General features: G+C 63.5%; 2 protein-coding genes across 11 annotated transcripts in view; one reads left to right on the top strand and one right to left on the bottom strand.

Moving 5' to 3' along the window:
• MAST3 (microtubule associated serine/threonine kinase 3) overlaps positions 1-23,381 on the bottom strand; it is a 42,063-nt gene extending 18,682 nt beyond the window's left edge. For 3 of the 10 annotated variants that reach the window (XM_058858556.1, XM_058858558.1, XM_058858565.1), the window contains exons 1-2: positions 5,514-5,649; positions 4,970-5,059 (exon numbers count right to left, since the gene is read on the bottom strand). In XM_058858556.1, coding sequence (XP_058714539.1) covers positions 4,970-5,059; positions 5,514-5,560 — 137 coding nt within the window. In that variant the 5' untranslated portion in view covers positions 5,561-5,649. Of the gene's footprint in view, positions 1-1,404; positions 2,198-3,003; positions 3,239-4,969; positions 5,060-5,513; positions 5,650-6,420; positions 6,453-9,304; positions 9,408-20,606 lie in introns of those variants that run through there. The other 7 variants (XM_058858559.1, XM_058858560.1, XM_058858562.1 and 4 more) reach the window with 6 other exon arrangements.
• On the top strand, positions 11,839-18,246 carry IL12RB1 (interleukin 12 receptor subunit beta 1). The gene is made up of 14 exons (XM_058858567.1): positions 11,839-12,546; positions 12,626-12,795; positions 12,878-13,029; positions 13,497-13,539; positions 13,653-13,763; positions 13,842-13,924; positions 14,002-14,236; positions 14,290-14,490; positions 14,571-14,672; positions 14,760-14,900; positions 14,984-15,127; positions 15,261-15,357; positions 15,429-15,561; positions 15,617-18,246. Exons 1-14 carry the CDS (start codon positions 12,089-12,091, stop codon positions 16,016-16,018), a joined length of 2,472 nt encoding a protein of 823 aa, XP_058714550.1. The 5' UTR covers positions 11,839-12,088; the 3' UTR covers positions 16,019-18,246.
• Positions 23,382-24,413: the final 1,032 nt, after the last annotated feature.

Raw genomic sequence — 24,413 nt, 5'->3', positions numbered from 1 at the left:
CCGCACGGAAACCTCGGGCTAGAAACCAGCCCCAGGGCAGAGACGAGCTGCCGAGCCCCGATGGCAGGCGCTGGGGCTGCTGCCCGCTCTGCCTCCATCACCTAATTGCACGTTAGGTACCAAAAATGGAGTGGAAAATCGCTGTCAGCATCTCCCGCTCCGCTCGTGCTGAGGCTGCCTTGGCCCTGGCGCTGCCGCTGCCATCCAGCGCTTGTTTCAAGGGATATGGAAAGTGTGTGACAGCCAGCGTGACCCCAGAGCCCGGAGCAAAATCGTGTCACCCGTCGGGTGGAGGAGGAACCGGCATCTCCCAGCGCCCGCCGGCACCGCACAGCTGAACCCGGCAGCTCGGCTGAACCCCAGAGTGTCCTGAAGCTGGAAGGGATCCGCAAGGATCATCGAGTCCAGCCCTGCACAGGACACCCCAGCAACCCCAGCTGTGCCTGGGAGCGGTGTCCAAGCGCTCCTGGAGCTCGGGAAGGGCGGGATGGCCGCACAGCACAAACCCCGATGTGTCCGTGGCGAAGGGCTCTGCCAGCAGGGATGGGTGGCTGGGGGTCAGGGCTGTGCAACACCGAGGGTCAGGCAGGGAAGTTCACAAAGGAGCTGCAGTTCCCGCTCCTCTCCCGCGGGGATCCGCCCCCAAAACTTCCCAGGACATCGGAGCAGCGTGCGGCAGCTGCCAGCCCCGCACCGGGCACTGCAGGCCGGGAATCCCAGGCAGAAAACAGCGGGTTTGGGACAAAGTAGGTGCGGGGTGGAGGGAGCAGGGCGAGGTCGGGAGTGATAAGGGAATAGGCACAATCTCAAAGGGCAGAGCAGGCGGCTCCGCTCCTGCTGCGTGACTGAGAGCACGTGTCTGTGCTCCCAGCTCCCTTCCTTGCTGGCTCCGTACCCCCCAACAGCTCTAATGTGCCTGGAGATTTGGGGAAGTGCCATGGAAAAAAAAAAATTGCTTTCCAGTGGGATAAATTCATGTTTAACTTTGAGATTCGCTGAACCAAGCAGCTGCATCCCAAGTTTCTCCATGACATTTGTCCTCCACGACTTGTGACAGCACTGAACTCGGCTGCCTCCAGGGATGGGGCTGGGAGAGGGCTGGAATGAGGATCAGGGTCTGGATGGTGAAATGCAACACGCTCCCTCTGGCCCTTCATCCCACCCCAGCCAAAAACACTGTGGGTTCTCCTACAAACCCACCCTGGAGCACCAAGCAACACATCAGGAACCTCCAAAGAGCAAAATCCTAAATCCTCAAAGGGAATCACAGAGTAACGAGTTGGGTATCGACTTATTTATTTCTTTGCACTGCAAAAAAAGCCTCAAGAACCTGCCCAGCACCCTGGGGTGCCTCCCTGCACGTCCCTGAGCCATGGGTTCCCGCTGGTGGGTAAGAAATTGTACCTGTTGGGTTTGCTGGGCTGTTCTCCTGTGCTGTTTGGGGTGTGAACAGCCACGGGCAGCATCCACGGAGAAGGAGAACCCCATCAGCATCGAACCACCGGCTCTCCTGCCCTGCACTGACCATCTCTGCATCCCCCACGGGAAATTAGGATCCCTCAAACCTCTTAATCCCACTAAATAACATCATATGCTTTCTGTTAAATAGGCCAGACCAGTCCTCACTGTGGATTCTAGGAATACCAATGAAAGAAGAGCAAATCCTCTGCCCTTCATGAGAATTACAGCCTCATCATGCTCAGCTGGAGACAGATGACTGCCTAGATCATCTTTCCAATTACACATCTCTGCCAAAGCCCCCCCAGCTTGGCCACCCCAGATTGGAAAACCCCATCCAGTGCCTTTTCTTAATTATTAAGGGCCCTCTTTGCCCATCCTCATGCACTGGGAGCAGGAATTCCCATAGCCCAGGTGAGGGCTGGGATGGGATGGATACCTTTGCTAAGCAACCGTGTTGCTTTGTGCCAGCTCACACTGATACTGAGAGACAGCAACAATGGGAATCTCTCTGCTCTGCCTCCGCACCGGCTTCAACACCTCAGTTACACAAAGCCTTGGCAGGGTTTGATGCCTGGGCCAGCTACAGCACCCCAAACCTGCTGGATGGAGGCTCCAACCTCCGCCACCCGCAGCTGGGGGGCTCAGCGGGTGCTCTGCACCTCCTGTCCCCCTCCTCGGGGATGTGTCCCCACCAGCCTGCCTGGGTCAGGCCTGGCCTTGCAGCTGGAGACCTGGGGCAGCCCCATTGCACCCCATTTATGCACCCCCCACCACTGCCCCAGCCCTGCTGCCAAAGGGGGTGTCCCCTTCCCACCCCTCCCTCACCCTGGGGATCCTCACCCTGGCTCAGGCCATGTGCCACATGGGATCCATCCCATCACTGGTGTCCACCTTGGACACCCCCTCCAAACCCACCCACACCAAGGACGGGTACAGAGCACCCCAAAACATCCCCTAATACCCTGGAACCCTACATCCCACGTCCCCTGTGGCATTGGGGTCCCCACCACCCCACCCCACCTCACTCGGGATCTGGAGGGTGTTGCTTCAGTGCACAGCACCCCCCAAAAAGATGCAGCTGTGGTGCACAGCCCCTCCAAACCCACACAGCCACATGTGACCCCCCCCAAAAACCACACGCCCTGGTGCACAGCCCCCCCACATCACACAATCTGGCGCCCACCCCCCACGCATTTTTTCCCCTCCTGCTGCACCCCACGATGCACACAGACCCCCCAAAACCCCCCAAACACACCCCCCCATTGTGCCTCCCAAGCGCTAAGACACCACCCCAAACCACACACATCCCCCCCCCCCGACCACACACTCTGCTCCATCCCCCCAAAAACAAACACCGCGGGGAAAGGACCCCCGAACCCACACACCGCGTGTGCCCCCGGTGCAGACACATCCCCCCCGCCCGGTCACGCACACCGGTGCCCACCCCCATGCACGGTGCCGTGTCCTGTCCCCCCCAAACCACGCACCCCGGCCCCGCTCCCACCCCCCGGTGTCCCCCGGTGCCGGTGGCGGAACCGGTACCTCTTGGAGCGCTGGAGGAGGGCGCCGGCCGCCCGCTGGCCCCGGTAACCGGGCGGGGCGGCTCCCCAGCAGCTCGGGTCCGACATCGCGGCCCCGCCGGGGCCCGGCCGCGTTCTCCGGCACCGAGCGGCTCCCCCGGCACCGAGCGGCGCCCGCGGGACCGTGCGGGGCCCGGAGCGGGGCCGGGAGCGGGGCCGGGAGCGGGGCCGGGCTCCCGCCGCCTCCCGCCGCCGCCTCCCGCTGCCGCCCGCCCCTTCCCGCCCGGCGGCGACGGGGTTACCATGGAAACGGGCAGCGCCCCGAAACGGGGTCGGGGTTTCCATGGAGATGGGGGGATCACCCCCCAAAGGAGAGGAAGTGGGGGGTGAGGGGGTTACCACGGCAGGGCGGCGGAGGCACAAACCGGTTATGGTAGGGATGGGACATCACCCCAAAATAAGGTCAGGGTTGGCCTGGAGGTGGGGCAGCACCCCAAGAAGAGATCAGGAGTGCCATAGAGACAGGGCAGCACCCCAAAATGGGATCAGGGTTAGCCCAGAGATGGGGTAGCACCCCAAGACGGGCTTCGGGTTACCATAGAAATGGGGCAGCACCCCAAAATGGGGTCAGGATTACCATGAAGATTCAACATCTGCTACTGATGCATTCGAGGGGCACAGATATCATCCCTGAAGTCAGTGGGGGCAGCCCTGAAGCCTGGGGCTTCCTGTGAGCACCCTACCACCCATGAGATGTGTCCTTCCAGGGCACCCACCCTGCAGCGTCCTGGCCGTGCCCTGAAACCTCCCACCCACGGTGGCTTTCCCGTTCAGCCGGGGAGATCCCAGCACAGACCCAGTGACACTCGTCCTCCTGTGTGGTGGCACACCAGGGCCACCAGAACCTCCTGAGCTGTGTGGATGGCACTGCCACACTCACCGGGCCAGTGCCACAGCCAGAAATCCTGGTGCTGCTGGGTCGGCCAGGGTCTCAGCACCTTTCCCCTTAGGTCCTGCCCAGCAGCCATGAGACACCAGCACAGCCTGTCCTTGTCCCCGTCCTCTTGTCACCATCTCATCCCCACCGTGAGCATCCCAAAATCTCTCTCCACGAGGCCTCAGCTGAGCACTCACAAGGCCACGCTGCTTTTCCCACATGCTGCGGTCACTGCGGGGCGAGTGGTGGCCAGGCCGGGCAAGCAGAGGGGTCCAGCAGGCGGGGCCCCGTGTGCAGGCGGGGCACGGGCAGCGCCCGAGCTCCTGCCCTCCTGCCCGCAAATGGCTCTGCCTGTTGCTGAGCAGCAGCAGAGCTCCCCACCGGATCCAGCTGCTCTCCCCGGCACACCGCCGGAGGCACCGGGCAGGTGCAGCTCCGTGCCCCGGGTGCCACAGGGCGGGGTGTGACCGCCGGTGCCAGCACAGCTGCTGCACCTTGTCCCCGGGCACAGGCCACAGGGCCCGGCCAGCACCTCCACCGGCCGGGCACCACGAGGGGATTGTGGCATTTTGGGGGAAGGTAGAGGGAGTAGACACGGGGAACCAACTCCCTCCCCCAGAGCAGCCTCTCCTCACCTTCAACCCACGGTGGAGCAGAAAAGGTGACAAAAGATGTTTTCCAGGCACCATCCCTGCTCCCACCCTGCTCCCATGGCAGTGCTCTGCCCTGGGCCATTCTCAAAGTCCCCCTTCACAACAGAGGTGCTCAGGGCCTGAGCTTGAGCTGCTGCCACAACATTCCCACTGGGGCTCCCCAAAATGGACCAGTCAGTAGCAGAACAAAGCCAGCAGCACAGGCAGGCTGGTTTTGGGGTGTGCAGACCCCAGCCACATAACTCCATGTATCCCAAAGACAGTCATTTCCCTTTCAGGGTGCTCCAGGACATCCCTGGCGGAGGGGACCCACCTTTCTGTCCCCATCTCCACCTCTCCCCCCTCATTCCCTGGAGCAGGTGGCCACAGTTCCCAGGGAGGGTTTGGGGGGGTCTTACCTCCAGGGGTGCAGGGTTAGTAAGGGGCTGCAGGGGCTGCAGGGGCTGCAGGGGCTCAGCAGAGTCGGGCTCTGGCTGCTCGGAGACAAGCTGCAAGGCAAGACGTGCCGGCGCGGTGTCAGCGGGTGATGGATGGCGCTGGTGGCCCCTCGGTGCCACCGTCCCCTGGGTCTGGAGTGGGACCGGGGGCCCAGAGTGGAGGGGACATGGGCTGGGGGGGTCAGGAAAGGAAAGTGAGGCAGAGCTGGAGGGGGAGGGCAGAGGACAGCAGGGACACTGCAGGGTCTAAGCCTGTGGCTGGGAAAGACAGCGGGTGGCCTGGCGCTGTCGCGGGGGCTGTCACCGGGAGGCTTCGGGGCTGCGACTGCGGGAGGAAGGACCAGGACCTGCGGCCCGGGGGTGGGGATGCAGCGGGATAGGAATAGGCCGGGATGGGGCAGGTGCCGGGACAGGGAAGCAGCGGGACGGGGATGGCCCGGGGTCCCGCCGCCCTCCCCTGGTGCCGATGCCGGTACCGGCGCGCCCCGCCCCGGCTCCGACTCACTCCAAGGTCAGGGAGGGGATCTTCAGCCTGTCCCGACGCGACTTCATGCTGCCGCCGCCGCCGCCCCGCTCCGCTCCCTCTCCCGTTCCCGTTCCCGTTCCCGTTCCCTCTCCCGCTCCGCTCCCGCCGCACCGGCTGCCCCCGCGCTGGGCGGCTCCCGCGGGCGGGCGGCACCGGCGGCCCCGACGGAGCTCCCTGCTCGGTCCGCCGGGCCCGGGCCCGCCCCCGCGGCACGGCACGGCACGGCACGGCTCGGCACGGCACGGCACGGCACGGCACGGCACGGCACGGCTCGGCACGGCACGGCACGGCACGGCACGGCACGGCACGGCACGGCTCGGCACGGCACGGCACGGCACGGCACGGCACGGCACGGCAGCCCCCGGCCCCGCGCACAGACCCGGCCCACCCGGTGCAGCGGCGGCCCCGATCCGCACCGCTCCCGGGATGTGCCGGGGCGCTGCCGCTGCTGAGACACCGCAAGCCCAGCACGGTCCCGGTACAGCCCCAGCACGGCCCCGGTACAGCCCCAGCCGTGCCGGTATGGCCGCAGTGCCTCCCCAAGCCAGCCCCAATGCTCCTGCCACACATCCCCAGCACGGCCCCAGCACAGGGGCAGCTCTGCAGCAGCCTCCTACCACACCCCAGTCCACCCCAACACATCCCAGCACTGCCCCAACACACCCCAGTACACCCCAGCACATCCCAGTACACCCGAGGAGATGCAGTCAGGTCCCTCAGTGCCAGAGAACATGTTGTTGCCACTCCAGATTTGGGGACAACAAGGCCTGGTGCCGTTTATCAGCCATCCCTGCTGCCACCTGCGGTGCCAGTGCTGTGTCCCCAAGTGTGACCCTCCCGGTGACACCCCACCCCACGCCCTGGGTGGCCCAGCTCAGGGACTTACGCTCTTCCTCGGCGCGGCAGGCTCAGCTCCTTCTGCAACGAGACAAGCACGAGGTGGGGTCAGAGTGTGGCCCTGGGAGTTGGGGGGTGCCCACCTGCAGGACCCCCACTCCTGCCAGCCACACCTGCACACCTGCCAGAGCCCCCACTGCCACATCCAGCTGTCACCACAGCACCGGGGACACTCACAGTGCCCAGGGTGAGGGTGACAAACCACCCTCCCCGGGCCAGCACAAGGGGACATCTTCCAGTGTCCCCAGGGCTGGTGGCCCCATGGCCAGGCCCAGGAGCCATGGCACGAGGGCAGTGCAGTGGGAGCAGCACCCACGAGCCCATCTGGAGCATGGCCCCAGGATGGGAGCTTCACCCTGTCCCCACCTCGTTCCCCCCCACCCTGGGAGAGGGGAGCAGCTCCTACGTCAGTTATTATTCCAGCCTCTGGGAATATTTCTTGTGAGAACTGTTTGCTCACAGGTGGTGCAACGGGCCAAAGGGCAGCTGGGGACAGGAACCCAGGCCAGTGCCACCCTCCTGGTGCGCTGGGCACCATCCGGCTCCAGCTCTGCTCTGGTGCCCACCCTTGTGCCACCTGTCACCCCACAGAGTGTCACAGATTCCACCAGCACACTGTGAGTGGCACAATGTGGACAGGTCGGTGTGTGTGCCCTGGCACACCGTGGGATGCAGGGACGTGTGGCAGCTGCAAGTTCTGGTTAATGCCCCATCATTGTCCTGACCCTGTGCCCACCGGTCCCGTACCCCTGAGCACCCCCGACCCATTTTTGGCCCAGGAATGGCCCCCCTGCGGGCTGGAGCTGCTGCCACCCATCTGGGGGCCCCCCAGCAGCACCCATACACCCCCCAATCCCCGGGGTACCCATGCCCCATCCCACTGCCCACGCCACGCAGCCCCTGTGGAAATCCCGGGATCGGGGCGCGCTGCAACGCAGTGATGCAGCAGCATTGCCATGGCAACGGGTGACATCATGCCTGGGTGCACAGGGACTCGGCAGCCTCGGGGCCCACGGGTGTGTGTCTGCCCCGGGTGCCACGGGACACGTCTGTGGGTGCTGGGACAAGGGACACGGCGTGGCTGTGGCTGTCCCTGTGCAGCCAGCACGGGCTGAGCCCAGGCCCGTGGGATAAGGGGATACGGGGTCCTTACATGGAGCGGGAGCCCCCAGCACCCTCACCCAGCCCTGCTGTCACCCAGCCCGGATCGCCACCCACACCTGGAGCTGTGCCGCTGCTGGCCACCAGCCCCTGTGCAGGGGAGGAGGCAGAGGAGGGTCACGCTGAGGGTTTTACTGCTCAGCCGTGTGCAGATGGAGCAGTGGGACAGGAGTGTCCCCCGTGCTCACCCACACACATCTAAGGGTGCCAGAGTGCAGAGAACCCAATTCCCTCCACTGCCAGGGGCTCTCCGGCCTCTCTGAGTCCCCAGGGACACCCAGAGCATCACCCGATGGCCCTGAGGACCCATGTGGGGTAGTGTCACAGAGCCAGCTCCCACAGGGTGCCTGATCCACCTGTCCAGCACTCTGCATCTCCCTCCAGCAGGTCCAGTGGCAGCCAGGATTAACCATCAGCTGATCCCTGTGAGGACAGCATTAGGGACCGCAGCGGGGACAGCACCGAGGATGGCATCAGTGGTGGCATTAGGGATGGCATCAGGGACAGAATCGGGGACAGCATTGGGACGGCATCGGGGACAGCACTGCTGCTCAGGCTTTGGGATTAGGTCCCTGGTGGGAGCCCCTTCCCAGCCCTCCTGCCACGGGCATGTGGGCACTCAGCCGGCTCCCACGGCTGCCAGGAACGACACCCACAGCCAAGAGCCCCTCAGCCCGCGGCCATGGCTCTGTCCGTCCGCATCCGCGGGGAGGCAGCTCCGGCACAGGGCTCCCTCCCGGGCTGAGCGTGCAGCGGAGCGCAGCTGCCAGCGGAGCTGCCAGCTCGGATGAAGGCAGCCCTGTGCCATCCTCCAACCGCCCCGACAGCTCCGCCCTGGCCCCCCGGATACTGCAGATGGGGATGGAGGCGTCAGGTCACCCGGAAAATCCGGTTCAGCACTCAACTCTGCGAGCCGGGGGGTCCCCGGTCATCACCCCGCCGAGCGCGGCAGAGAGAGCCGGGGCTCCTGCGGGGGCAGGATGGGCAGGAGGATGGGTGTCCCTCTGCCTAAGGGAGCAGGAACGCCGGGCAATGGAGGGGCTCAGAGAGGGGCTGGCACAGCGGTTCGGCACAAACCGGCATCGCGGTGCTCCCACGGGAGCTCCCACACAGTTGGGTACCCCCCACCAACATCCCATGGCATCGCTGGGGCTCAGACCCTGCCAGGCTCCCGGGGGGGTGCCCGGCTCCTGTCCCACCTGTCACACGCTGCTCACACACAGCACCCACCTGTGGCCCCCGCAGCGCCCACCTCTCACACACACCCACGCAGAGCCCCCCACTCCCACTCTCAGCACCGGCTTCCTGCACACTCACACACAGCACCCAGCTCCCACTCGCAGCACCCACCTCTTGCACACGCAGCACCCGCTTCACACTCACCCAGAGCACCCACTGCCCACCTACGGCACCCACCTTTTGCACACCCACCCCCGGAGCACCCACGGCTCAATTTAGGGCACCCACCCCTTGCGGACCCGCATCCGGAACACCCACCTCTCACCCCGAACGCCCACCTCCCACCCGGAGCGCCCACCTCTCACTCACAGCGCCCACCTCTCACCCACAGCGCCCGCCCCCCGCGCCCCCGCAGCGCCCACCCCTCTCAGACCCGCACCCCCAGCCCAGGCTCACCGGGACCGGGCTCCCCGCGCTCCCTCCCGCCCCCGCTCCGCCGGGTTGCGGTGCCGGTGCCCGTGCCCGGTGCTCACCTGGAGGCCCCGGCGCCGCAGGATGCTGGGCTCGTCCATCCCGCCGCGCCGCCGCCGCCGCCGCCTCCCGCTGCGCCCGCTCCGCCCGGTGCGCCCGGTCCGCCCCGCCGGTGCGCCCGGGGCGCCGCCCAGCGGCCCCGCCGCGTCACCGGACGCGCATCAGCACCGAGCCCGGGCTGGCACGGCACGGCTCGGGGCTGGCACGGCACGGCATGGGGCTGGCACGGCACGGGGCTGGCACGGCACGGCATGGGGCTGGCACGGCACGGCACGGGGCTGGCACGGCATGGGGCTGGCACGGCACGGCTCGGGGCTGGCACGGCATGGGGCTGGCACGGCACAGCATGGGGCTGGCACAGCATGGGGCTGGCATGGCACGGCATGGGGCTGGCACGGCACGGCATGGGGCTGGCACGGCATGGGGCTGGCACGGCATGGGGCTGGCACGGCACGGCTCGGGGCTGGCACGGCATGGGGCTGGCACGGCACAGCATGGGGCTGGCACAGCATGGGGCTGGCATGGCACGGCATGGGGCTGGCACGTCACGGGGCTGGCATGGCATGGGGCTGGAACAGCACGGCATGGGGCTGGCACGGCATGGGGCTGGCACGGCATGGGGCTGGCACAGCATGGGGCTGGCACGGCACGGCATGGGGCTGGCACGGCACGGCATGGGGCTAGCACGGCATGGCAGGGGGCTGGCACGGCATGGGGCCAGCACAGCATGGGGCTGGCACAGCTCAGGGCTGGCATGGCACAGTGTGGGGCTGGCACGGCATGGGGCTGGCATGGCACAGCATGGGGCTGGCATGGCATAGGGCTGGCACAGCTCAGGGCTGGCATTGCATGGCACAGGACTGGCACGGCAAGGGGCTGGAACAGCACGGCATGGGACCAAAATGCTAGAACAGCACAGCACAGCATGGGGCTGGCACAGCACAAAACTGACATGGCATGGCATGGGGCTGGCACAACACAGCATGGAGCTGGCATGGCCTCGGGATGGCACAGCATGGCATGGGACCCACATGGCCCAGAGCTGGAATGACACAGCACAACATCAGACAGGAAGGCATGGGGCTGGCACAGCATGGGGCTGGCACAGCAGATGGCACGGGGCTGGCATGGCATGGCAGGGTGTGGGGCTGACAGGGAACGCTACATTCTGTGTTTGGCACAGTCTGCCTGGCTCAGTACAGCCCAGTATGGCACAGTCTGGCGTGGCATGGCACAGCATGGGGCCTGCACAGCACAGGACAGCCCAGGCCTGGCACCGTCTTTCTGGCTTGACACAGCCCAACACAACAGCTCTGGTACACAGCCGTGCTGTGCCAGCCCCAGGATGGCCTGGGGCTGGCACAGTCTGCCTGGCATGGCACAGCCCAGCATGGCATGGCCTGGGGCTGGCACAGCAGGGCGTGGGGTTGCTTGGGAGCTTGGTGTGGTCCAGCCCAGGTCTGTCCTGGAGTGTATGGCCTGGGGCAGCACAGCCAAGCCTGGCACAGCATGGTCCAGCATGGCACAGCTTGGCATGACATAGCACGGCCTGGCCTGGTTAAGCATGGCCCAGCCCAGCCCGGCCCAGCCCAGCCCAGCCCAGCCCGGCCCAGCCCAGCCCAGCCCAGCCCAGCCCAGCCCGGCCCGGCCCAGCCCAGCCCAGCCCGGCCCAGCCCAGCCCGGCCCGGCCCAGCCCAGCCCAGCCCAGCCCAGCCCAGCCCAGCCCAGCCCAGCCCAGCCCAGCCCAGCCCGGCCCGGCCCAGCCCGGCCCAGCCCAGCCCGGCCCGGCCCAGCCCGGCCCAGCCCAGCTCTGTTCTCTGCCGTGGCATAGCAAAGCCCAGCACGGTCCAGTTTGGCACGGCACAGCTCGGTGTGTACCCCCAGCCCGGGCAGGGCAGGGGGACACACAGGGAGGGCACACGGAGCGTCAGGAGGTGCCGGGGGACCCTCTGTGCCCCCAGCCCGGCCGTGCCCACGCTGTCCCAGCACGGGGACACTCCCGCCACCGCCGCCCTCCGGCCCCGAGCGAGGGCCACACAAGGGGCCGCTTTCTGCGGGAACAAGGGCACTCTGTGCACGGCCCTCGGTGCCACCCGGCTCCACCGTCCCGGGTCACCCGCCCCGTCACACGGCTCTGCTGCCCCGGGGCCACCGCGCTCTCCTGCCTCAGTGCCGCTTTGTTCTCGCGGCGCAGGGAACGAGCGGCTCTGGGACAAACACAACAGACCCCCCTCCCCAAAAAAAATAACCCAGAGAAGCCCAACCTTGGAGCAGCCGCTGGAGATTCACCCAGTTAGGGACAGAGGACTAGAAATGCGCTGTGTGCAAAAAAACCCAAAAAAACCCAACCGAAAACCCCAAGACTCATCTTTCGCTTACCTTGCGCTTCTCGCCGTGCCGGGACACGTGGCGGGGCCGCCACCGCGGGGCAGAGCCGGCCCCATCCCGGCAGCCGTGCCGGCAAAAAAAGGGGGATATTCTGGTTGCTTTCTCTTTTGTTTTTGGTAAAAGTGGGGCACGCGCTCACATCTGGGGCTCTGCGCTGCCTGGGAACGGCACGTCCTCGGTAGAAGAGGAAACCCCAAGCGCGGGAAGCTGCTCTGAGCACCGGGGCTGTCGCCACGCCCGAGAGGGGCACCCGAGGGGTACCGGGGGATGGGGCAGCCGGGAAGGGCAGCGGAGCCCCGGATCCGGTGTGGGACACCCGGGTGGGCGATGCTGGGGTGGCTGCTGGCGGCGCTGGTGGCGCTGGCGCAGGGCGGTAAGTGCTCCTGCGGTGCTGGGAGATGAGAGATAACTTCAGAAGACTTTCTATGAACGATTTGGGGGCGATAAGACCTGGGGAGCTCCCGGAGAGAGATGGAGATACTCGTCCAAAACCACAGGGAGGGAGTAAAGATGGTGAATGCCCGCTGGCAGCGGGCAGGAGTCGGGGCAAATGGCACCGGCCAGCGCCGCATCACCGGGGAGGGGGAACACGGGGGGCTTGGGGTGAGAATCGCTGCTGCAGCTGCTCTGATTCCCCATTTGAACAACTTGGCAAGCGGTCAACAGCCACACCACCGCTCCCTCCATGCACGGGATGGAGTTTGGGATGCAGGAGCCTCCAGCCGCTGCCCTGTCCCGCAGGCACCGTGGCAGCCCACGACATCTCCTGCTGGAAGAAATGCACCAGCAAGCCTTTCCACTGCTCCTGGCCTCCCCTCGGCCCCGCCGGCAACACCTCCTACATCCTGAACTTCTGGTGAGTTGGGCAGCGCGGCGGGGAGAGGGAGCCCATGGGATTTGTCCCGGATCCCTCCCTGTGCCCGCTCCCTCCCCAGCTTTGAGAAGAACCGCAAGTGCAGCCGGTATGGGGTGGGCACGGCCACCAACTACAGCCCCCCGCATCGCCAGCTGTACATGCTGGATAACACCACGGTCTGGGTGGAGGCACGCTGGGGGGAGCAGATCCACAAGACCCCCAACCACACCCTTCACCTCAACAAGGCTGGTGAGTGCCCCGGGGACCAGGCTGGCAGCCAGCACCGGCACTAAAACCTGCCAGACCACCCAAAAGCACCTCATCTTTCCAGTCAAACTGGATCCACCTCCTGATGAGATGCTCTTCTCCAAGACTGGTGGCAAGCTGAGGGTGCAGGTGCCACGGCCACGGTGCCAAGGCCTGGAGCAGCCGGCACAGCATGAGGCTCGCTTCTGGAGGGGGGGAGACAGCAGCTGGACACAGGTAAAAATGCTCTTTGCTGGAGCTGGCAGTGACTGACAGGGGTCACCGTGGCAGCCCAGGGAGTGTGGGGGCTCAGTGATGTCAGTGTCCCCCCCAAACCCAGCTGTGTCCCATCTGTTTCACTGCGTTATGAGCTCTGCCTCATCCTCTGGCCGTGGGATCCTGCTGCTGCCCCTAACAGGATTCTCTGGGATTACACAGACAAAACCCCAGATTATACTAATGACGACAACAGATCAAATCTGGATGCTTGTCCCCAGCGCAGCTCTCACAGCTGGGGACCCCCCATCCCTCTCAGTTGCTGCCAGGAGGGTCCCAGGATTGAGGGGGTCCCTGGCCAACATGTCCCCTGCACTGTTTGGCCCTCCCAGCCCCTGGGGTGTTTGGGGATCACAGGGCAGCACTGATGTCCCAGTAAAATACTGGTTTTACTGGGTGGGTGTCTCCATGCCCGGCTGTCTCTGCAGGTGACATGTGAGACTGTGATGGGGACAGGTGAAAATTACTCAGGTTGGTTTATCCTGCGGGGTTGTTGGGGATGCTCCCCAGCCAGCATCCTGTGATGGCCAAAAGCTGGGGACAGGAGAAGTGACCCCCCCATCTGACCCTGGCACCCTCTCTAGTGACCTGTGCCCTGGGGGTCAATGGCACCTTCGTGGTCCAGCTCCGGCACAAGCCTCCCCACTGGAGCAGCTACTGGAGTGACTGGAGCAGCAACATCTCTGTTCCCGAGGGTGAGGAAGAGGAGCCTGGTGAGATCCCAACAGCTCCCTAAAATGTCGATGGCTCAGTCAGGCTTGTTCCTCCTGCAGAAATCCTGAGGAGCCCGGTGCTGAGCCATCAACTGGGCAAACTGGGGAGAGACGGGCAGCGGGTGCTGAGGCTGAGCTGGCAGGTACAGCGGCATCCCTGGGGCCCTCCTGGGTGTCCCCCACGATTTCATCCCCCGAGTCCCCCCCTTTTCCTTCCCAGCCAGTCCTCAAGGAGCAAAGGGATGTCACCTACAAGCTGGACGTCCACATGTTGGCGTGTGACTGTGCAGAGTCAGATGAGGAGGACCCTGTGGTGCTGGGCTGGGAGGTGACAGAGCACAACCTCACCCTCTCCGGGGCTGAATACGAAATCCTGCTGACCGCGCTCAATGCGGCGGGGCCGGGGCCGGCGCAGCAGCTCCGTGTGCCCGCAGAGCAGCGCGCAGGTACCCGCCGCTCTGGAAATGCTGAGCTCCCCTGGCAGCCCTCAGGGCTTTATTTTTTCCAGCTAGCCCGATTTTCCCCCGTTTCATCCCAGATCTCAGGTTCAAGGAGATCAGCGTGGCCGGCAGCACCGTGACTGCGCGGTGGGAAGCGCCGGTCCCTGGCGATGCCTTCTGCTTCGAGCAGCAGACGCTGCCGGAGCCTCCGAAACAGGGAATCTGCTCCCAGCAGGAATTCCCTGCCCACAGCATCCACGTGCAGAGAGGCAAGGGAGCGCCCCAAGCCCCTCGCTGTCCCCACACCCGGGGTCAGAGGGGCTGAGCAGCACCCCCGGTTCGTCCCCAGGAGCGCTGGGAGCGCCGGGCTGTCACCGCCTGGCCGTGCACGGCAGGGACACGGAGCGAGGCTGGGCCACCTTCGCCTTGTGGCACAGCTACTCCAGCAACGGTGCGTGAGCGAGCACGGAGCATCCGCGCCCGAACGCGCTCCAGAAGGGGCGCTCCTGAAATAATCCCCCGGGTTTTCTGCGCGCAGATTCGCTGCTCGTGCCCGTCAACATCAGCACCGGGGAGGCCGCAGTTGTGCTCCGGTGGAAGCCGTCCCCCCGTGCCGCCTGTCCCGGAGCGCTGGCCAAGTACCTCATCTGCCACGAGGCTGAGGGGGACAACGCGAGCTGTGAGTGGGGACCCCCGATCCCCGTGGGGCAGGAGGAGGGTGCGGCCCCCCAGACCGCCCCACGGTCGGTTTTGTTTCCCCAGACAGTGAAGTGGATGCCACGGCATCAAACTACACCCTCCAAAACCTCCAGCCTGGCACAGCCTACAGGGTGGGTGTTTGGGAGGTGACAGAGGACAGCGACAGGACCTGCAGTGCTTGGTGGCACTTCCAGACCAAGGGGCTGGGTAATGGCTGAGAGCCCCCAGTCCCCATGGGGTGCTCTCTCTCTCTCTACTGTGTGCTCTCCCTCACCCTAAAACGTCTCCTGTGTCCCTGTTGGGGACAGGAGTGCCACCAGCCAGCCATGCCTGTCCCCAGGTCCCCGGCGAGCAGCGTGGAGAAGCAACTTGAATTACCTGGGCATCTCGCTTGGTGTCCCCGCCGCAGCTGCCATCTACCACCTGAGCAAAAAGAGGTGACAGAGCACCCTCGTCCCCAAAGCCACCCCCACTGTCACCCACCCCTCATCAACCACTCCCTCCCCAGGGCTCGCCGCCTCCTCTTCCCACCCCTTCCCAAGCCCGTGGGCACCAAAGCCATCCAGTTCTTGGCGGACGAGATGAGCCAGGTGAGGTTTAAGGTGCAGGAAGGGGCATATCCCACAGCCCCAAACGCCCATGCACAGCCCTGGCTCGGGATTTTCCACCCCAAACCCACCCAACCCTTGGGGCCAGCCCCGGACAGGCCTCCTGGAGCCTTCGGAGAGGTTCAGCCCAGCCGAGCTGCTGCTGACGGAGCCGAATCCCGGTGCGGAGACGCCTGACACGGACACCCAGAGTGCGGTGCTGCTCCCCGAGGTGTCGCAGGCCGGCCCAGCGCTGGAAAAGGCGGCGGCAGCGGTGGCGTCCCCGCAGGGCTGCGGGGAGGAGCTGCCCTTCGCCTACCGCAGGCAGGACACGCTGAGCCCGGGGGGATCTCCACCCTCCAGCGCCGGACACCCACCCGGAGAGGAGGAGGAGGAGGAGGAAGAGGAGGGGAGGCAGGGGATGCACCAGCCGCTGATCCCCATTGCCCTGCTCATCTCCGACAAACCCATCATCATCAGGGATGAGGAAGGATGGGATCCCGTGCCGTGACCGGGCTGGAGCAGCAGGAAGGGCGCGGGGGTGTCCCGTGGAATGCGGAGTGTCTGTGTGGGATGCTGAGTGCCCAGTCCGTGCGTGGCACCGGCACTTTCAGGGGGTTTTCTGGTTTCCAGGACACGGAAGGCGATGCCTCTGGACGCGGCATTGCACCGGGACAGGTTTTGGCCACGCTGTTTCCAGCCTCAACCTTTCACCAGCGACAAAACCCAAGCGAAGGCGGCTGCAGCGTCTGGCCAGGACCGAGGGTATTTCCACGGCTGGATGGGGAGGAGAAGCAGAGCTTCATCCCAGCCGGCTACTGCCTCTGGAACCAGTACCGTGGTGGGGACTCAAAAAGCCCCAGCACTAAACACCAGATACCTGCAAAAAATTTTTAAAATGTGCAAAAACTAAAGGAAAAAAAAATTTAAAAAAATAAACACAAACATTAAAAAATTAAAACAATTGCACAAAGCAGCAGGGCTGAGATGGTTTTTCCTGGCCTGACCCGCGCAGATTACAGCAAGGATTTAGAGGCGAGGTTCAATCCATGGCGCTGTGGAGGGCGCAGCGAGGCAGCCGGGATGGGGGTCCATGGGGGCCTCCTCAGCCCCCTCCAGTGGGGCCACGCCGCCTTCTCGGGCCTTATCTGGGACAGGACTGGAGATGAAAAGCGATCTGTGGTTTTCTCTGCCTGGCACGGCGGTGTTTACTTGCTGAGATGGCAAAAAAAAAAAAAAAAAAAAAAAAAAAAAATCTTAAAAAACCAAAAAGCTCCGTGGGTTTAGTAACACGGGGAAATCCAGCCGCGGTGTCTCTGCCATTGATGCTCGGTCTCGCTGCTGCTCGTGGTGCCACTCGCGTTTCGCAAAGGATTTCGCTCAGATCGCGCTCGGTGCAGCCGCGGCGGTGCCGAGCGGAGACAGAACCGGGGCGGCTCCTTCAGCCAGACCTCGGCCAGGGACGGCTGGGGATGCATTTCTGGCCATTCCCAGCGCTCCAGGGATGAGGCGGCTGCGGTGCTGTCGCTCCCATGGCCGGGGGTCTCACCCGGATGGGCACATGCGGGACCCCCAGCTCCGTGCCAGCAGTGCCACCGCTGTCCGGCACCGCGCGTCCAGCCCGGCTCAGCTGCTGCTGGAACCACGAGGTGGCACCAGCCCCACGTCCCCACGGCGATTCCAAACTTCTTGGCAGAGCAAATCCATCGTTCCCTCCCCGCGAGTGTCAGGAGTCTGTGTCAGACCCCTGTGCCCGGCAACTTTGCGCCTCCAGCCCCCCAAATCCCTGGGGATCGGCTGGAGGGGGAAGGTCTGGCATCCTGCCGAGCAGAAGCCCAGCGCAGACATCAGATTTAGGGATTTTGTTGAGATTTGGGAGACGCCAGGCTCACTTTAGAGCACTCCAGGCGCATGTGGAGGAAGTATCTGGTTACTGGAGAGGAGGCACACTCGGGTTTCAGCCCCGGCCCCTGTTTACAGCCGGGTTTGGGGGCCAGAACGATGAGGGAAAACAGCGAGGGTCACTGAAAGCTCAGCACGGTTGGGTGGCAGCAGTAAACACATGGCCCGGCTCGGGGCCAGCGCTGATGCCAGTTAATCATTCCAGCTCTTGGAACGAGTTCACAGCAGGACAGCCAGGCCCTGCTGCTGCATTAAAAACACCCTGGGCAGGGAGGGGACACGAGACCCCCCTCAGTGCCCCCATGGGGTCACTCCCCAGGGATCCATCCCATCCCTGGTGCTGCTCACAGCCCCTCTGATGGCTCCAGGGCCTGTCCCCACCAATGGCTCTGTCCTCAGCAGTGTCCCCGTGCATTTTCCCCCAGACGTGTCCCAAGCCGGCCACTGCTCTGCCAGGAACGCGGTGCCATGTGGAGCCATGGATGTGCCCAGGAAAACTAATCAAGCCAGGCTTGCCAATTAGCGCTAGAGAGCGGCTCAGGACTTGCTAATTAGTTTAAATTTCACAGGACTGGTTTCCAAATGAGTCCCCAGGCGCCACGCTGAGCTTGGTGACCCAAGGAGAGCTGCCAGGCCAGCTCTTGCAGCCAGGATGTGACCTTGCTGTTCCTCTACCCCAGCACAGCACCCAGACGTGGCACAGGGCACGGGCAAAGCCTGGCAAGAGCCACTGCCACCCACAGCACGAGGACAACTCGTTACACCCAGCAGGGCATCCTTCCAGGACAGCTCTGGGATAAGCAGCCAAAATCCATCCCTGCAGGGGAGACGAAGGTCAGCCCAGTGCCATTAGGATGCATCAACCCCAAAATCACTCCATGGGGTCCCCTTTTCACACCCAGTGGTGCCAGCACTGTCCCCACACCACCGGTGACAATGTCATTTGCTGGCACGAGCGTGAGGCATCCCTGCCCTAAAGGGAAAACCCTCTGTTATTCCTATTCTCACAGGGTCCCTGTGCTGTGTTCCCAAAAGGAAATGGCACTGGGGAAACATGGATTGACCTGGCTCCAGCTGCTCTTGTGGAGTGGAAAATTCAGCACTGCACCCCAAGGAGGCAGGTGGGGCAGCCTGAAGGAGCTGCAGGGAGATGGTGGCAGCCTGGGGATTTGCTCTTGGCTCCCTGATTTTATAGAATCACAGGATCATAAAGGTTGGAAAAGCTCTCTAAGATCATCGAGTCCAGCTACTAATCCAGCACCAGCACTAACCCATGTCCCCAAGTGCCACAGCCACACAGCTTTTAAATCCCCCCAGGCCTGGTGACTCCAGTCAGTGCCAGCGCTTGACAACCATTTCCATGAAGAAACTTTTCCTAATATCCAACCTAAACCTCCCCTGGTGTGACTTGAAGCCATTTCCTCTTGATTTTGGGGGTGATTTCAGAGATAGAACATACAATAGCCAGAGGGATTTGCTACAGCCCCATACACATCAGCACTTGGGGGGTCTGAGCCCTTGAGGAAGGAGAGAGTCCTGCAGGCCCAGAATGAGATTTTACCACCACATTAAGACGTTTTGCTCCCAGCTTGAGAGGTCTAACCTATTTTCCAGCCTCGGGGAAACAGCCCTGCAGAGCCACACCCTGGCATTAACACGGCAGAGGAGAAGGTCACAACTCTGCAACCCCCTCGCTCATGCATCCATCCCTTTCCCAGCCCCTTCCCTCGTCCATACATCCCTCTGCCAGCTCTTTCCCTGCACCCAGCACCATTTCCTGCTCCCTAAACCCCATCCTGGAGAAGAGCTGATGCCAGTGAGGAGTTTGAGCCCAGCCTGACCACCAGCCGTGGCCGGGAGCAGGATTATTTGCCGGGCAAAAAGCCATCGCTGCCACCACCTCCACAATGCCACCCGCTGCCAGGCAGATTAGGTGACTTAATCCCTAAGCAAACAAACTGATCCCTGGGATTTTTATTATTATATTTTAAGCAGAATTCAAGGGCTGCAGGCAGCTCATCTCAACCACCCCCCAAGCACAGCCAAGCCCCCCTGGGCAGGATACCTGAGAGTTCCCTGCGGTAGGAAACCTCTGAAGCTGGGGAGCTGAGGCTTTTCCTCCCTAAAAAAAGCTTCTGGGATTCTTCTCTCCACCCCCCCAAAAAAAACCCCGAAGCATTTCTGGTACAGGCATCCCAGCAGGGAAGGGGCTGCAGGGCCCACAGCTGGACAGACGGACACATGTGGACAGAGAGCCGCCGGCCGCAGCTGGGCCCAGCTTGTTTTGAAAGTCACGGGTATTTCAGAGCCGGCGTTTTGCAACCATTCGGTGTCACAACAACAACAACAACTCGGTTCTACTTCGCAAACAGGCCCCGGGGCCGCCCCGGCTCTTTCCTGCTCACGTCAGCTGCAACAGCCTCACCCGGGCCACGGCTGTTTCCAAACCCAGCCATGAAAAACGGCTTGAAGCAGCAGCGAAAGTGAATATTTCATCTTTCCCCACCACCGAGAGGGGCTCAGAGCTGCCCTCGGGGCGGCACTGGATGCTCAGATCACTGAAATCCCTGCCGGGATGCTGCGAGCCCCAGCTCGCCAGCCGGGAGAGGTGGTTGAAAAACCATCTCCTTCCGTGGCAGGAGGCATTTTCCTCCCTGCAGTTTGAATATTCTCGGATGGCTGCTCGCAGGGCAGCTCAGCCCCTGGCACGGCCGAAGCTTTCCAGGCTTTGGCAGCTGCAAAGCAACAGCCATTGAATTATGGGTTTGTTTTGTTTTGGGGTTTTGGGTTTTGTTGGGTTTTTTTTGTTTTGTTTTGTTTTTTATTTCAACGGAAACTTTATAATAATAGTAAAAGAAATCATAATCTCGGGGTGTCGGGAGGCGGGCGGTCGCTCCCCTGGGTATCGGGTGATCCGAAAGGGGAGGACGCTGCGCCCTTATCGCCACTCGCGTTCCCTGCCCCCTTGGCAGCCGAGCCGGCCAGAGGTTTTGCAGCATAAACATATTTTGCTCAAGCAGACGGCCAGAGTTGAGCTAAGGACAACTCGATAACCAGAAAGCCCCCAAAAAATCGCCTTTTTACAGCAGCCTCCCCCATCTGTCTCATCCCAGCAAGCTGCCAGCCCAGCTTTGCAGCGATAAACACGGGACCAAGAGCAACCCCCCTTCTCGCAGATCCCCTCCCAGGGTGTTTACCAGCTCTTTGCAGGCAGATTGACTCTCCCTCATTTTTTTCACACACCAAAACCGCCGGGAAAGCGGAGGGAACCGGCTGGAGCCCCTCCGGGACCGCCCGGCAGCGCCGCAGCCGCCCTCCCCACCGGCACTGCCCGGCCCAACCAGCCGGGACCCCTCGGGCTATCGCTGCCTCCATCGCTGGGCCGGGATGCGGTGGCATTTACACAGCTGCTCAGCAGGAAAATCCCTCTCCCTGCTCCGCATAACCCTTCGCGTTTAAAGATAACCGGCTTCAGGCTGCTGATGAGGTTGGGAGATGGGGAGGGGGCTCGCTGCAGGCTGCTGCCCATGTGTGGGCATCCCTGCGAGCTGCCTTGGAGCCTTCTCTCCCCAAACCGAGCTTGGTCTGAGGTGGTTTTTTGTTGAAATCAGCTCTAGTTTGCTGCTTCTTGCAGGGTAATAGGGAAGAAAAAAAGGAGCACAACCCGGTTTCTGAAGACTTTGAGGCTGGGGGGTGGGAGGAGGGATCAGAGCCGTGGGGTTTGACAAGGCTGCCCCATCACCCCTGAGGAGCAGGGAGGTGACAGCCCCGCACTCGCCGCGTCTCAGATGTGGCCAGCTGTGTCCCCACTGACCCCCAGAGCAGCTCAGCAGTGACTGCGGTGCCCCTCGCTCCTCCCTGGTGCCACACGAGCCAGGTTTCACCTGCGGGGGTCAGGGTGGGGGATGTCACCGTGCCACATCCCCCTGGGGACCGCGCACCCACCCGGGGCTGGACGGGAACTTCTCTACGATTTGTGAAGCGGCTCCTGGGACTGACAGCGGCGCTGGGAGCAAAATCCCATGGCTCCACATCCCTGGCACAGGGCACGGCCGTGTCACCCGCAGACCCCAGCGGGGGAGCCGTGCCCCGTCCCCAGGCTCCCTGTTTGTGTGCCAACACATCACGTGCAGCCGCTGGATGACCCGGGAGGTGGCGGGGATTTTTCTTTTAAGAGTTGTTGTTGTTGTTGTTTTTTAACAAAGCCAAAATATTTGCGTCCCCACGGGGACGGCTCTGGGTCACTGAGCGCCACTCTGGGGTCCCGGCAGGACAGGGGACACCCGGCTCCGTGGGGAGGGTCCGGTGCCGGCGGCTCCATCCCTGGCACGGTCCCCGGTGTTTATACATAGACATGTTTGTGCGCGGCACCGGCCCCTTCCTCGCTCCCAAACAACGGGAGGAAAGTCAAAAAGTCACAAAAATTTTCCATTGCCCGAGGAAGGGAAGGAGCGAGGAGCGACTGCGCAAGGGGCCGGGCAGTGCCAACAGTGAGGGACCCCAAATGAGGTGGGTCAGACCCAAAAAAACAAGGGGTTGGTTTTGATACAGTGAATAAAGGTGGCGATTTGCTGCAAAGACAACACGGGCAGCACCGGCCACCCTCGAGGTTTGTGGGGTGTCCCGGTGATGTCACCCTGCTGCTGGCGCGATGCTCACAGGGGACGGGACGTGTGGCACGTGCAGCCACCAGGCTGCTCCAGACCCCGCTTTTTGGAATTTAAAAAAAAAAAAAAAAGGTTTGGAATAAAAAAATTCTGCGGTTTCTCCGCAGTTTCCCCCCGCAGCCGGAGGGGCTCGCTGCCCGCACCAGGCTGGGGAAAAGCTGCGATTCCTGTCGAGCCGGAGGGAAAAGCCCCGGCTCAGGGATGCGGGGACTTTGCCTGCGGTTTCCGTGGGCGGCAGCAGCTCCGGCAAAGGCGGCTGAGTCAGCGGGCGGAGGGCGGCCGCGATGCCGCCCCGGCATGTCGGGGTGCACGGCTGCTTCCCGGAGCCCTGGCACAGCTCTGCCGCATGAAGGGGAGCCTCAGAGTCCCAGAGCTCAAAAACGCTGCCAGGGCCGAGCCCTGGTGCTTCCGCAGCGCCGGAGGCTGGAGCAAACCCAAAGCAAGGCCTGGTGCTGCTGGGGACTTTGTCCCCGCGGTGCTCGGGGACCCTGTGACTGGGCTGGGCAGGTCCCGGTGCTCCAGACACTGCTGCTCCGCAGGGTGCGAGGGCTGCGAGCCCGGAGTCCCACCGGAGCAAAGATGCTGAATTTGGGCAGTGCCCGAACCCCGACCCCAGCGCGGGGAACTCTGCTTCGGCCAAAATCAGATTTCTCATCACTGCCCGAGCCCCGTGCACACAGATCAGCCCCCGGTGGGTGCCCCTCGGTTCTGGCAGGTTCTGGGGTGAGCTGCACCCCGCAGGGCTCAGGCCAGCTGGGCTGGGGAAGGCGGTGCTTGTTTTGGGAGCTGGACGGGCGCCCGGGCCGGAGGCAGCAGCGGCGCAGTTAATCCCGGCCCTCGCAGGGCTGCGCCAGCCCCGGCACATTCTGTCCCCAGCCACAAGCTTGGCGTGTCACTGTCCCCGCGGCACGGCCGAGCTGGACCCCGCCACTGACCCCTCGGGCCTCCGGACAGCAGCGTCAGCTGCGGGGCCACCGGGATGGCACCGAGCATCCTCCGGGGAGGGCTGGGGGAAAGGGGAGCCCCCCAAAATGCTGCAGAAAGGGGCCGCATTGAGTGTCCCAGCAGAGCCGTGAGCTGCAGAGGGGAGTGGGCTCCCAGCAGCCCTGCGGCCGAGGCAAAGAGCTCCAACAATTTTGGGATTGAAAGGCAAAAATGACAGGCTAGAGGAGCAGAGCAGGGGATGGGGGCGAGTTTCCGTGCCCCTCGCAAGGAGCAGATTCTGACGGCTGGTCTGGGCAGCATTTTCCAGCGCACGGGGCCAAGAGCTATAAATAATCCCGGCACTGTAATTGCATCACGCGCCTCCTGCCCGGGGTCGGGTCTTGGTGCTGCCGCGGCATCGCCGTGCAGGGCACGGGGTCGTTCCAGCTCAGCGGACCCCCAGGGAGCCCCAAATCTCCCGTGCCAATAAACCTGGAACAGCCCGGGCTGTTCAATCAGGACTTTGGAGCCGGGGCAGATAAACAACAGAAGGTTGGAGGGAGCACCGGCAGCACTGCCAGCAGTTGTGAAAGCGCTGCCTGGAAGGGTCTGCTCCGTGCCCTGGCTCCAAATGTCCAGACGAGGTATTTTTAGCCCCTCCGGGGTTCAGGATTCAGGAGTACAGCCCTTTCCTGGCAGGAGCCCCAGCTTGGCCATACCCCCCCAATCTCACTGTGCTACTGCCCGACTGTACGAGAAAAACCTGGAGAGAAAAACCTGGAGGCGCTGGAGACAAGAATTCCTGCTGGAGAGATCGCTCCCACACGGGCACCGGGAGCGCTGCCCACCGGTGTTGGGTTGCCCGGCATGGCCTGTCCCCGTCACCGTGTGACGCCTTTTCCCAGGAAGACGCAGCAGGACAGACACGGGGTGCTGGGTGCTCGCCTCCCCCTCCGGCCCGGGGAATAAACATCCCCTTGTGCAGCCGGGGCAGATGATCCGGGGCTGACCATCAGCCCCCGGCCAGCCCTGCTGCTCGGCGTTTGCCAGCTCAGAATGGCTCCCTTGTGCCAGGCTGGGGCTGGATGGGATCAGCCTGGTCACAGGGCTGCCTTCGGGGCCATCCTCACCTGGGGCTGCAGCGCTGTGCTTCGTGTCCCCTTTGATGTCACCAAAAAACCCCCGAGGCCACGCAGCACCGGCCACCGCTGCTGCTGCTGCCAGCGGCAGATCCAGACACGATCCCCCCAAACCGGGATACAAACAAATTCCCTGCGAGGCCGGTTAATCCTCCCCCGGGAAAAATTAATCAGAGCATCAGGGATGCCAAATAAAAACCAGATTTGAATAAAGGTTGCAGGAGCACCAGGTTCTCACAGGCAAACACGGGGACAAGTTCTCTCCTCTGGCTCA

The sequence above is a fragment of the Poecile atricapillus genome, chromosome 28, assembly GCF_030490865.1.
Source record: "Poecile atricapillus isolate bPoeAtr1 chromosome 28, bPoeAtr1.hap1, whole genome shotgun sequence".
Classification (NCBI taxonomy): Eukaryota; Metazoa; Chordata; class Aves; order Passeriformes; family Paridae; genus Poecile; species Poecile atricapillus.
Note: the sequence above shows the minus strand (reverse complement) of the source record. Positions and strands in the feature narration are given on the sequence as shown.